Genomic DNA, 14,052 nt, shown 5'->3' with positions numbered 1-14,052 from the left:
CAAAGAAATTCTACTCAGTAATAAAGAATTAAATTTCAAGAAAAACAAGTCTTGAATATTATGGGATGTAATTCTTCCACGGGCTTAGGGCTCCAACAAATAGAACTTCTGCCCAAACTCAATAATTTCAACCGAGTCTAATTTATGGCAATCTAGACTCTGGCAATGCCTTCTCTCTTTATCTTAAAGTGGTGATAGAGAGAAAATTAAATAAAAAGAAAAACCACACTTTATGTATATATATCTTTAAGAATTTTTAAAATGACAATTTAAAATTCACTATAATATATCAAATCTAAACTTTTAAATAAACTTATAAGCTTAATAAGATATATAATATTTGTATATAATATATCATACATATATGGTGCTTAATAAGATGGGATGTTTCTAATTGTCATGTTGTTTCTGCTGATTGAGGATCATATACTTGCTATAGCTCTGAAATGTATAATGTTTTTGCTGCTGATCAAGGCAAGCCGTGGTTTCTTGTTGCAGTTTCTAATTATCCATTGAGTGCAGCATACAGTACAGCATTGGTCTTCATAGCACTGGCAAACAAGTGGGAGCTCCACTAGTAAGTAGTAATGGTGGATGATTACGTTTTTCTTTCCATTTTGATCAATACTCATCATGTGTTTAACTTAAAGTGGTGATAGATCTTTGTCACACTTTATGGCAATCTAGACTCTGGTAATGCCTTCTCTTTATCTTAAAGTGGCGATAGAGAGAAAATTAAATAAAAAAAAAAACCACACTTCATGTATATATATTTTTAAGAATTTTTAAAATGACAATTTAAAATTCACTGCAATATATCCAATCTGAACTTTAAATAAATTTGTAAGCTTTTCTTTTTGGGCCATTGCAACTTGTAGGCCTTAGCAATGGTAATAAAAATACTATAATAATAAGGCATCCCAATTTTTATGTGGTACCCTTTATTGTCTAATGTATTACATAAGAAATCATGTCACTCAATTTTCACGTATCAGATAAATTTTATTATTATTAATTTATAATTGTTATTGAAAATATAATTAATAATATTTATTTAAAATAATAATTTAAAAATAAAATGAACAATAGTATTTTATTTTTGGTAATGATTTTTTTACATATAAATAGATAGATACATTAAATAGTTATCAGCTTTCAAGTTGGATCCTGTTATTATAAAATTCAATATTAGCAAGTTCACTTATATTTTGTTCAATTTATTCTTTTTAATGCTGAATTTTGTTCAATTTAATTCCTTTGATGGCACAAAAATTTTTTGGGAAACATTTTTTTTAAGTCTGTTACGTCATCACTGCTATGTCAACATGTCGATGCCATGTCAGCAAATTTTAACACATTAGCATAATGTTAGCAACAGTAACGATAAGATTAGACAATGTTAGGGAGAGGGACTCAATCGCACAAAATTTTAAAATCGAGATTAAATAAACCAGTTTTGGCTAGATGTGCTAAATTGACAAAAACACCATAATATAGGGACGTATTGGATACTTTGACCATACAATAATCAATGAAATATAATAAACTATAGTTATATCAAAAGTTAATACTTTTTGTTTATTTATATAATTTAATTCAACTAACTAATATTATGCATAAGCCAAAAAGAGATTTTAATCAATTTTGATAATACAAGCAATTACACAAAAATCAAATTCAATGTTAAGCAAAGTTGAGGAAAACTCGTGCAAAACTATGCAAAACCCGTGCATTAATTAGCTAATAAAATATTATAGGAAATCTATCCATTTAGGTATAAGAATTATGACAAAATTCATGGATATGTTTTTAGATTTTAATTAATGAATGATGGTCATTCAATTTAAAGAACTGAATAATTAGACTAAGGCTTATATAAGTATTTAACAATTACATGTTAATAAAAACTTGTCTTTTGTCCTAAAACAATTCTTTTCGACTTTTCAACTTTTTGGCTAGTAACAATTAAAGATATCAATAATAAAGGAGATAAAAAAGTAACAATTATCAAGTAAATTATATTAATAAATCATAAGATTTATATTTAGTAGATGGTATGTGTCTAATAACACCATTATTTTTTTACGATTAATGCAGAATTTTAATTTTTGATACAATAACAACAATAATTATTTAATATAAAAGCTAAAGATCTACCACAAGAAAATTATAGATTAAGATACACATACCTAAAAAATGATTCAAGTACCTCATTTCCAAAAAGGATTAAATTATAAATAAAGATACAAGTATCTCAAAAAGCGATTCAAATGTCTCACTTCCGAATGGATACACACTTATTCTTTTTCTAGGTTTTTTGTTTTTTGTTTTTATAATAATTGCTAATTAATTCTTATGACCAACTAAATAGCAACCCTTTCCCACATGGACATACTAATTCGGTTTTTCTTTTTGAGCCACTGCCACTTATAGGACTTAGCAATGAGCTACTTTCAATGCATGTTATGAGCAATACATAATGAAAAAGTATAAGAAACCCCTTTTATTTTGCTTAATTACAATAAACCCTTTACTTAAATAAAGGTAGTAAAAATACTATGATAATAAGAAATCTTGGAGCTCAATTTTCATGTGTCACCTTTTGGCAGACCGTTAATGTATCAGATAGGAAATTTTGGCACTCATTTTTCATGCTTATATATGTATTCGATAAATTTTTTAACTAATAATTTATAATTGTTACATTTAATGCTTCATTTGAGTCTAAATTTTGATTTGACAAACAAATAATCAAAATTATTTTTCAGATATTGAAACAAGTCCAAACGGTTTTTGAAAAGGTTTAATGAAAGAACTAAGCACTTTAAATAGAAAACAAGAAAAAGACTTTTTGAATTTAAAAATTGCTGTCAGTCTATCGATAGATAAGCTTATCTATTGATAGATGAAGAAAATTTATCGATAGTTGACGTTTTAGCACCTGGACATTAGAAACTATGAATATTTATTCATAGGTGCTTTGCATCTATCGATAGATAGTCACCCAATAACAAAATAAATGGATCTTGACTTGAATCTACTGATAAATACATGGTATCTATTGATAGATAGGCACCCAAGAATACTTCAAAAGGACCCTGACTTGCATCTATTGATAGATGTGTGACATCTATCGATAGATAGCCACCCAAGGATACTTCAAAATGATCTTGAGTTGAATCTATCGATAGATACTTACATCTATCGATAGATGGGTGCGAATTTCAAAATTATTAAAGGCAACCTATCGATAGGTCAAGAAATTTATAAATAGATGATGATCGTTGGACCCTAGAATAGTATGTTGGATGGCTATTTTCACAATTAATGCAACCTTAACCACCTTCGAAGCTTCAACAACTATAAAGTCAAGCTCCCACAACATTTATGAAAGTTGGAAGACTTTGAAACACAACTCCAAAAAGAAGAATTCAGCCAAAATCATTCAATACACCTTATACTTTTTTTCTAGCATTCAAGTCTTCTATTGTATTATTTATTGAGCCATCATTGTTTGTTTTTTTTCTCACCAAACATTGTACTTAACTTGTTTCTCAACCTTTAAGAGGCATTCTAGCAACACTCACATTTCTCTTATTGTATTCATTTGAGTGGTTATACCTTAACCAATATAAAAGATACAGTGGTTGTGTTTTAAATATAAAAAGGCATTGTATTGAAAGGTTGCACTTGATCCATGAAAGGCAGTGTATTGAATTTCATTTCAATAATGGATTTTAAGCTTCTTAATGAATCTAAGGCAGAGGACATAGGCAAGGAGGCCGAATCTCTATAAAAATTATTGTGTTGATTTTTCTTCCTTTCTTACTCCTTTAATTTCATTTGTGCTTTCAACTTCTCTCATTGTACAAGAAATCAATTGTCTTGCTTATTTTCAAATTGGTGATTTGGCTTAAGAGATTTTTTTTTTCAAAATTGAAAATGAATCTTAAAAAATTAAAAATACTCCAATTCACCCTCTCTAGGAATTATCCACGTTAAGCTTATTGCACTAACAATAAGTATAATTGAAAATATAATCAATAATATTTATTTAAAATGATAATTTAAAAATAAAATAAACAAAAGTATTTTATTTTTATTAATATTTTTTTTGCATATAAATAGATAGATAAATTGAATAGTTATCAACAATAACTTCCAAGTTGGACCAGTTATTATAAAATTAAGTATTATCATGTACTCTTCAATTTTATTCAATTTAATTTCTGTAGTACTAAATTTTGTTTAATTTAGTATCTTTATATATGATGTGACATAAAAAATATTTTTGGAAAATATTTCTTTTGGAGTCTGTCACTTTATTGTTACCACGTCAGCATTTTAGACCCACGTCATTGCCACGACACTAAATTTTGCAATGTTAGCATTACGTTAGCAACAATAATGGCAAAATTGGACGGTGCTATGAGGAGGGGCTCAATTGCACAAAATTTCAAAATCAATGGACTAAATTAACTAGTTTTGGATAGATAGACTAAATTGACGAAAACACTATAATAAAAAACATATTAGGTAATTTGACCGTATAATAATCAATGAAATATATAAAAATTATAGTTATATCAAAAGCTAATGCCTATTGATATAATTTCATTAAGCTAACTAACATTATCTGTAAGCCAACAAGAGATTTTAATCAATTTTAACCATTCAAACAAGTGCACAAAAGTTCAATTCAATGTTAAGCAAAGTTAAGCAAAACCTGTGCAAAATTCGTGTAAAACCCAAGCATTAATTAGCCAATTAAATATTATAGGAAACCAATCTATATAGGTATAAGAATTATGACATATTCATGGATATATTTTTAAATTTTAATTAATGAATAATAATCATTCATTTTAAATAATTAAACAATTAGACTAAGTCACATATAACCTTACGTGCGAGGGAGAGAAAAAGGACTAAAAATTTGTGTTTTTTTCATAGAATGAAAGGTACTTGTTAACTTTTACAAATTAAAATGAATATAAAATTTACACATAAGCATTAGATTCACAATTTGTTAGATTCATGTATATATTCTATTTCTAAAACAAAAAAATGAAAACAAAAAACAATCAGGCTAGCTAACTATATATATGTTGATTATCTTATTTGTAGCTTTACTTTTTCTCTTCCAATTTTTCGAAAATAAAAAATTATATATTTTGGTTCATTTTGCCATAACATGCAATAAATAGAGAGAATAAATGTACTTCTTTAGATGTAATGTAAGAAACAGGTCAATTAGCATTTAAAGGCAAGTGCTTCTTCACCCTTGACACTTTTTCTTTTCATGTCCTTCGTTGTAAATGACAAGAGATATCCTTTCCATATCAAAACTTTTCTCTGTGATTTCTTCTCCCCACCAAATAATATATATATATATATTACATGAAAGACATGTCTTGTCACGTCTTGTTATATATTACGTGCACTAGCATGTCCAGTTACTTGTCTTGTCTTATAAAATTGATTAATGTTAAGCAAAGTTGAGAAAAATCTATGCAAAACGTATGCATTAATTAGTCAAATAAAATATTATACGAAACCAATCCATTTAGGTATAAGAATTATGATAGAAATCATAGATATGTTTCTAGATTTTAATTCATGAATAATGACTAAAATTTAAAGAACTAAACAATTCAACTAAGTCACATATAAGCCTTTAAGAATTGCATGAAAGGAAACAAAGTTTCTAGGTAACAAAAACTTGTCTTTTGCTTTTACAAGTCCTTAATATTAGTTTCCATTTTATTTAAAAGCTTTTTTTTTTGTCTATTTTTTCTAAAATTTATTTCTTTTTTCTATAGAATTAAAGGTATTTGTTGACTTATTACAAATTAAAATGAAAATAAAGTTTACACATAAGCATGAGATTCACAATTTGCTGGATTCATGTATATATTCTCTTCCAAAAAGGAAAAACGAAAACATAGAATACTCAGGCTAGCTAGCTATATATATTGATTATTTTATTTGTAACTTTACTTTTTCTCTTCTAAGTTTTCCAAAATAAAAAATTACATATTTTGGTTCATTTTGCTGTAACATGCTATAAATAGATAAAGAGAATAAATGCACGCCCATAAGTGCAACGTAAGAGATAGGTCCATTAGCATTCAAAGCTAGGTGCTTCTTCACCCTTGACATGTTTTCTTTTCATGTCCATTGTTATAATTGACAAGGAATTTCCTTCCATATCGAAACTTTTCACTGTGATTTCTTTTCCTCACCAAACCTACTACACCTATATACATCTATCATTTTCCTTTCATATCCCATCTTTTTCAAAGAAAGCAAAAGAGAGGAAAAAAATGACATCAAATTTCGTTAAGGAAAAGCCTTATGGCCTTGATTTGATTAGTAGGCTTCCTGACACACTCTTGTCTGAGATTGTGTCATAGCTACCCGTTGATGAAGTTGTAAGAACAAGTATCTTATCAAGGGGGTGGAAAAGCTTATGGAGGTATGTTTCTCGTCTCGATTTTGATCCAAAACGAATGATGAAACCAAGCAAACGTATTCTTTATCAAGAGAAAAAGAACTCGCATAGACATGGAATCGATAATTGTTTGAACCATGATGTAGAGAAAGAGCTTTTCCATGCTATTTTGATGATTGACAAGATATTGTTTTCTCATAGATGTAACTTGACTAGTTGCAAGATCATTCATTTTCCTGATAGTTGCAAATATGGTCATCTTAAAAACTGGATTGAATTTCTTGTATCAGAGAAAGGGATACAAGAGATAGCTTTCACTTGTGAGGAATTCCCTTTTCAGCAAAGCTTTATGGGCAGATTTACTGATTTAAAATTGAGTTTGCCATCAGGGATTTTCTCTTGTACAACTTTGCATGCACTTGAGTTGACACATTACAAACTTGAAACCGACTCCTCTTTTGATCATTGCCATAATCTTCGAACCTTGAAACTTAAATTGTTGTTTCTTACAACTGAAACCCTTGATGGAATCATATCTAGTTGTGCTTCTTTGGAGCATTTGAGCCTTTCCTTTTGTACCGGGTTCGATCGAGTTTGGATTGTTAGTGAGAATGTTAAAACTGTGGAGTTAGAGTACTTGGACGTGCACGAAATATGCTTATCAACAATGTCCCTTGGTGTTTTGGTGCTTGATACTTTAAAATGTCCACCCAAAAATTTAATTATCAATGCCCCAAAGCTTACGGTGTTTTGTGCATATTGCAATGGCAAAGAAGAAGGTCCATACCATTTTCACAAAGATCATGAACCAGTGAAGGTTGCAGAAATTCTAGAGCATTGCAGTGATCTCTTAGTAAGCATTTTCACTAGCTGTTTTGTTTTTATTTAATTACACTATATTTCATATAATATCATATTTGATCATATGAATGAATTGTTTTTGTTGGCCTTAGAGACTTGGAAATGATCGAAGTTATCACTTAAAGGATGACTTAAGCTTGTTTGAAAATTTATGGATGCTATCAATTGACTTGGATTTGAACAATATAAGAGAAGTGTTGATACTTGCTATAGTTTTACGAGTTTGCACCCAACTGAAGCAACTGGAAATCAATATACCGGTATGTCATTGCCAATTATATTTATCTTAATCTTGAGAAGCTGATTTATACAAAAAAATTTCGATTGAAGTATATATATATTATCTTCTAGATTAAAGCTTAATTGAATGAAATGCATTCTGGTTTGTGTACTTTTAGGAAATAGATTCCGAATGGAAAGGAGCAACCTCAGATCATGGTACTCAAAATTTGTCACTGCCATATCCGGAGTCCATGTTATGGGATAAAAGGGAGCTATGTGATTGTATCACTCATAGCCTAAACGTAGTATCGATAAATGGATTTAATGGAAAGGAGAGACAATTGGAATTTGTTAGACATCTTATAACAAAAGCTACTGTGATGAAGAGAATGACTATCTGCTTTGATGATAGCTGTTCAAGAGAAGGAGCTGAGGCAACACTTAAGTTATTATTATTGCCAAGGTCCTCTATCAATGTTTCTATAGTCTTGAAACCAGGCCCTGAATTTGTATCGACCAGGAATGGTGCAAATTTTGAAACATGGATCTCAACCCTCAAATAGTTTTATAAATGTGTAGAATATTAATTATCACTAAGACTGCCAATTTATATTTGTAGTTACAACTTCTGAACTTTTATGTGTAATGTTAGAAATAGTATCGGATTGTGCCATCATGATCTATTTAGACACATAAGAACATGATCGGTATTGATTTCATTGCTATATACGTCTCATTACATCGAATATGTTGCTATGAAAACTTTTACATAGACAATGTATGCTCTCAACCAATGCTTATGTTTGCTTTAAAATAATTATAGTTTTGATTATGATAAAATGATCAAATTTGCTTGAACTTAAGTGATCTTTCACTACAAGAAAACTGATTTTTTCTGACAAAAAAAATTTTATTGACATCATTCCGTTGGAAGTTTCCAATGGAATTTTGATGAAAATTTCTTTGGACTTTTTAATTTATATTTTAAAATGTTTAAATGTATTTCATAATGGCATATTTTTGTTAAAATTTTTAATGGTAAACATGGATGCGAATTACTCTTGATTGTCATATTCTGTGAAACTTAGGATTACAAAATGATAGGAGATCGACTTTGGATGTATCGTCAACTAACTTCTAATGGATTCATTACAGATGAATTTATAAATGGAGTTAAAGAATTCATTGATTTTGCATTTTCTAACCCTACATTTATATGGAAGAATAAGATGAGATGCTCTTGCTCTTGGTGTAGCAACAACAAGTTTCTACATTCCGATAAGGTGGTGGAACGTATCCTAAAAAAGGGTTTTACTGGTGCTTACACAATATGAAGTTTACATGGGGAACATGATGTTGACCAATCATCAAGAAGTAAAGATAGAGGTGAACCATATGCTAGTCATGGGGAACATTGGGAATATGAGGACCCTACATATGAAGAGAAAATAAAAAAATCCATATGCTAGAATGGTTAAGGATGCAATGGGTCCAGAAGTTGCTTTCAATTCTAGTCATGATAATGAATCAAGGTTTGTGGAGGAAGATCCAAACCCAAATGCAAGTAGCTTTTACTCCTCGTTGAGTAATGCAGATGAACCTTTGTGGTTAGGTTACACAAAGTACACAACGCTTTCAGCTATGTCACAACTTCTAAATGTTAAATCAAAGTTTAATTTGAGTGAATCATGTTTTGATCATTTATTGGAGATAATACAGAATATGTTGCCATTAGATGAAACTTTACCTAGTGACTTTTATAGAATGGAAAAGATAGCGGCAAAACTTGGACTTGAATATATCAAAATTCATGCTCCTAAAAACAATTGCATCTTATTTTACAAGGAAACTGATGATTTGGAGCATTGTATGATATGTGGTCATCTTTAGTATAAACTGAAGAAATCAAGTGTCAAAAGGCAGAAGAAAACTCCTTACAAGATTTTGCATTACTTGCCACTTATACCAAGGTTTTAAAGGCTTTATATGTCAGGAAAAACTACTAAAAATATGACATGGCATATGCAAAATCAAAGTGATGATAGAGTACTTAGACACCCTGTTAATGGTAAGGCTTGGAAACACTTCAACCGCACACATGAGTTATTTGCAATGGAACCCCGAAATGTCAAAATAGGGTTATGTACTGATGGTTTCAATCCTTTTAGACTAACTGCAAAACCCTATTCCGTTTGGCCAGTAATGCTCACTGTATATAATTTACCCCCATTCATGTGTATGAAACAACCATATATATTTCTTAATATGGTTATTCCAGGGAAGAAAAGTCCAAACCAAAACATAGATTTTTTTTGCGACCTTTGATAGATGAGTTGAAAGTATTATGGATTGAGAGTGTTGTCACGTATGATGTTTATTGGAAACAAAATTTTCAAATGAGGGCAGCATTATTATGAACAATTAATGATTTTCCTACTTATGGGATGCTGTCAGGATGGAGCACTCATGGAATATTATCATGTCCTTATTGCATGCAATGTTTTGAGCCTTTCATATTGTATCATGGTAGGTAACCTTGGTTTTTTTATTGTCATCGGCAATTTTTGCCACCTAATTATCCGTTTAGGAGGCAAAAAGATAAATTTCATAGGAAAAGAGTTGAGCGAGACTTCTCAATTCCTCGATTATCAGGTGAAGAAATATGGTCACGGTTGAATTAGTTTCCTGATATCCCATTTAGAATAAAATGTGGTGAACAAAAGATTTCGAGTTACGATGTAAGTCAAAATTGGGTGAAAAAGAGTATATTTTGGGATTTACCTTATTGGCATACATTTCTTATTTGTCACAATCTAGATGTAATGCATATTGAATATAATGTATTTGAGAATATATTCAACACAATGATGGATGTTAAGGGGAAGACGAAAGATAACTTACAGGCACGCTAAGATTTGAAGGTGTATTGCAAGTGTCTAGAATTGGAATTGGTGAAAAATGATCAAAAAATTTTCAAGCCTAAGTCTTCGTACACTTTAAGTAAGGAGGAAAGAAAAATTGTTTGTGCTTGGGTGAAACAATTGAGGTTACCGGATAGTTTTGTGTTGAACATATCTCAGTGTGTTAACAAGATCGATTGCAAATTTTATGGGATGAAAAGTCACGATTGTCATTTTTTTTGTAGTGATTGCTCCTAATTGTCTTTCATGATATGGTGCCTCACTCTATTTGGGATGCGATTACTAAGATATCTCATTTTTGTAGAAATTTATACTCAACTGAAATACTTGTAAATCACATGGAAGCTTTGGAAGGAAAAATATGTGAAACTATATGCAAACTAGAAAAGATCTTTCCTCCAAGTTTCTTTGACTCTATGGAGCATTTGCTGATTCATTTACCTTACGAGGCAAAGGTTGGTGGATCCGTCCAGCATTGATGGATGTATACATTTGAGAGGTACTATATCTGTTATTTGTTTTCGAATAGTTTAGTAGAAGAATTTAAGGTGTTTATTAAGTTTTATGAATATTATGATGTTTTGGTTTTTGCATGATTTGAAGAAAAAAGTAAAAAATCAAGCCTTTGTTGAAGGATTTATATGCGAGGCTTATATGATCAAGGAAATCTCTTTGTTTTGCTCATTGTATTTTGAACCTGTTGTGTGAACAAGGCTAAATTGAGTGACACATAATGATGATGGGGGAGACGTGGACTGTCTTGATCGTCTTTCGATTTTCACTCATCCTAGATGAGCTTTTGGTCCACTAGATAAATCTCGATTTTTAGATAAGGATCAGTTTTATGCAGTTAAGCTATATGTTTTAATGAATTGCAAAGAAATATTCCCATATATTGAGTAAGTACCATTCTACCATAAACCCAAATGATTGATCATAAGAATGAACTTAATTTATAAATTGTGGATATGATGATAGGATATTTGATGAAATGGTGAAAAGAGATGTTGTGCATATATCGAAAGAAGAATTGGAGAAAGTACGTGATACAAGATTCATGAAATGGTTTAAAGAATATGTAAGTTTATGTAAATTAGAAGTGAACTTTTAATAACAAATATGCATTACTTATGTAAATTAACCATTCTTGGTCTTGTATTACATGTTGGTAGGATACAAAATGTAGGGATGAAATTGATCCGTGTATACTTAAAATCTCTCATGGTCCAAGACATATGATAAGATGTTACAAAGGATACTTTGTAAATAGTTTCAAGTTTCACACACTAGATTATGGGTAAAATTGTAAAATAATGAATAGTGGGGTATGCATAAAAGGGAGTTTTTACAATAGTTATAAATGTGACTTTTATGGTATCCTGGTGGATATAATCGAGTTGGAGTATTTTGGTATCGAAAACAAAGTTGTGCTATTTAAGTGTCATTGGTTTGAAATTGAAAAAGATATTAATGTAGACCCTTTTCATGATCTTGTTGAAATTAAATACAACTCGATACTTGCTACTAATGAACCATTTATTTTAGCCGGACAAGCTCACCAAGTTTATTATAGTAGTTATCCATAAACCAAAAGAGATTGACATGATTAGTGGGCAATATTTAAAACAAAAGCTCAGAATAGATTTCACCTTACTAGGAGTGAAGATAGAGGAAAATGAAATTGATTTGAATGAAGAAGTATACCAAGAAGATGATGTATCTATTCCAATTAATGTTACTTCCTCGGAAGAACTTGATATCACTATAGTTTTAGCAAGTGGTGATTATGAAGAGGTTAATCTCTTGATTGAGGATGAAAAAGATGACATACAAGGAGATGAAGATGGGAAAGATCACATGGAAGGAGATGAATAAGAAGTTGAGGATGAAGATGAAGAAACTTTTAGTGGTGATAATGATAATAATGAAAAGCATGAGTTTTCTTATTCTGAAAGTGATTAATGATGGTAAACATATATGTTATTGGTTTTGTATATTTTATTACACAATTGTTTAACTTAGTTATTAATATTGAAAGATCTTGACATGTTATAAAATTATTATAGTTTATATTTTCAATTGTTGTAATGAATACTTTATAATGACATCTTTTATTGTACACATGATTAGGAATTACTCTTGATTGTTGTAATTTGATGATTTTTGTAGTTTGTTTCAATTTTTTAACATTTGTGTATGAATTTCTTATAAATAATATTGTAGGAACGATGGTTGAAAGGAAGCATTTAAAATCGAACCTAAAGCAACAAATGCCTCTGGAATTGTGTCGTTGCCTACAAATGCTAGTGTGTTTGTTGATCCATTCAGTCAACCACAGTTGCAGCAGGTTAATGATGTGCCCTTGGAGCCACCTTCTTTATTGGGTGTATCTGTAGAGCAAGTGGATAATGTGACATCTACTCACGATTCTCAAGGATCCACATCCATTTAGTTAGGTGTAAGTGGAGGTGGTACATCCTCAAGGTCAAGGGTAGGGGGCTTGGTGTAGGATTACAAACTTCTATAGATCCATCCAAAAGATTGCGTGTAACTCCTATTGGAAAGAGGTATGTTATCTTGTATTATAATGATATAGTTATATTCATTATATATTTTACTATGCAATAATTTTCTTTTATCTTGTACAAGTACTTTTTTGAGCGAGGGGTCATGGCTATAATAACAAAGATCATAAACAATCACTTCCATGGTCCATGGCCGACATGGAAGAAAGTCCCTAATGACGTAAAGGAGTTAATGTTTAAAAAATTTCAGGTACTATGTTTGTTATTCAATTAAATTAAAACTTTTTGTTTTCAATTAATTTGTATCAATTTTTTATTTACTTTATTATTTTGATGTAGGAAAAATGTGTTTGGCCTACAAATCAAGATGTTTTGGTTCGACGAATATGGGATAAAATTTGTTTCGATAGGTTAAGAGACATGCTTTTAGAAGAGAGGAATAAAGTAACGATAGAAGCCAATACAAACTACATTAGGGACTGCAAAGGCATGTCAAGGGAATGGATTACAAATGAAATCTGGGATGCCCTTATTGATACGGTGTGAGGTACACAAAAATGGTAAAACAAATCGACTAAAGCAAGGCAAAATCATTGACTGCCAAAAGAATAAAGCATTTCAAAGCATACAAGTAGTTCGGTTTCATTCGTTGTTCATGCAAAAATGATGGTATGAATTAATCTTACTTGGCATTTATATGTATGGTTTTCGTTCAAACTAAATTTAATTTGTATGTTTAGTAGTTTGACTTTGGTTTTTCCTTACATGTTATTTATATATATGGATTATGATTAAGTATATATAGTTGTAAATAAATGCAGGCAATTAAGATGAAATGAGATGTTAGCTTTTTAGAAGTGTTCAACATCACTCATAAAGGTTTAGTGGGTCACGATGGTTTTATAGACAAGTCTAAATCTACTAGTGTATGTGCAAAATTGATTGATTTTTACTTCAAAGTTGACGATATAATTGAATACTAATCTTTTTTAATTTTTTTTGTAAGAAATGTATAATTCTCTATTATCACAGAAGTATGGTGAAAATTCATCCTTTCAGCCAAAATTCA

The 14,052-nt window shown here is 30.2% G+C and overlaps 1 protein-coding gene across 1 annotated transcript; it reads left to right on the top strand.

Annotated features, from left to right (window-relative positions):
- On the top strand, positions 6,327-8,100 carry LOC18594472 (putative F-box protein At1g67390). The gene is given in 3 exon segments (XM_007022041.2): positions 6,327-7,307; positions 7,408-7,575; positions 7,714-8,100. Coding segments are annotated over 3 exon segments (1,536 nt in total).

Source organism: Theobroma cacao, chromosome 7 (genome assembly GCF_000208745.1).
Source record: "Theobroma cacao cultivar B97-61/B2 chromosome 7, Criollo_cocoa_genome_V2, whole genome shotgun sequence".
NCBI lineage: Eukaryota > Viridiplantae > Streptophyta > Magnoliopsida > Malvales > Malvaceae > Theobroma > Theobroma cacao.
This window is presented reverse-complemented; position numbering and strand designations above follow the sequence as displayed.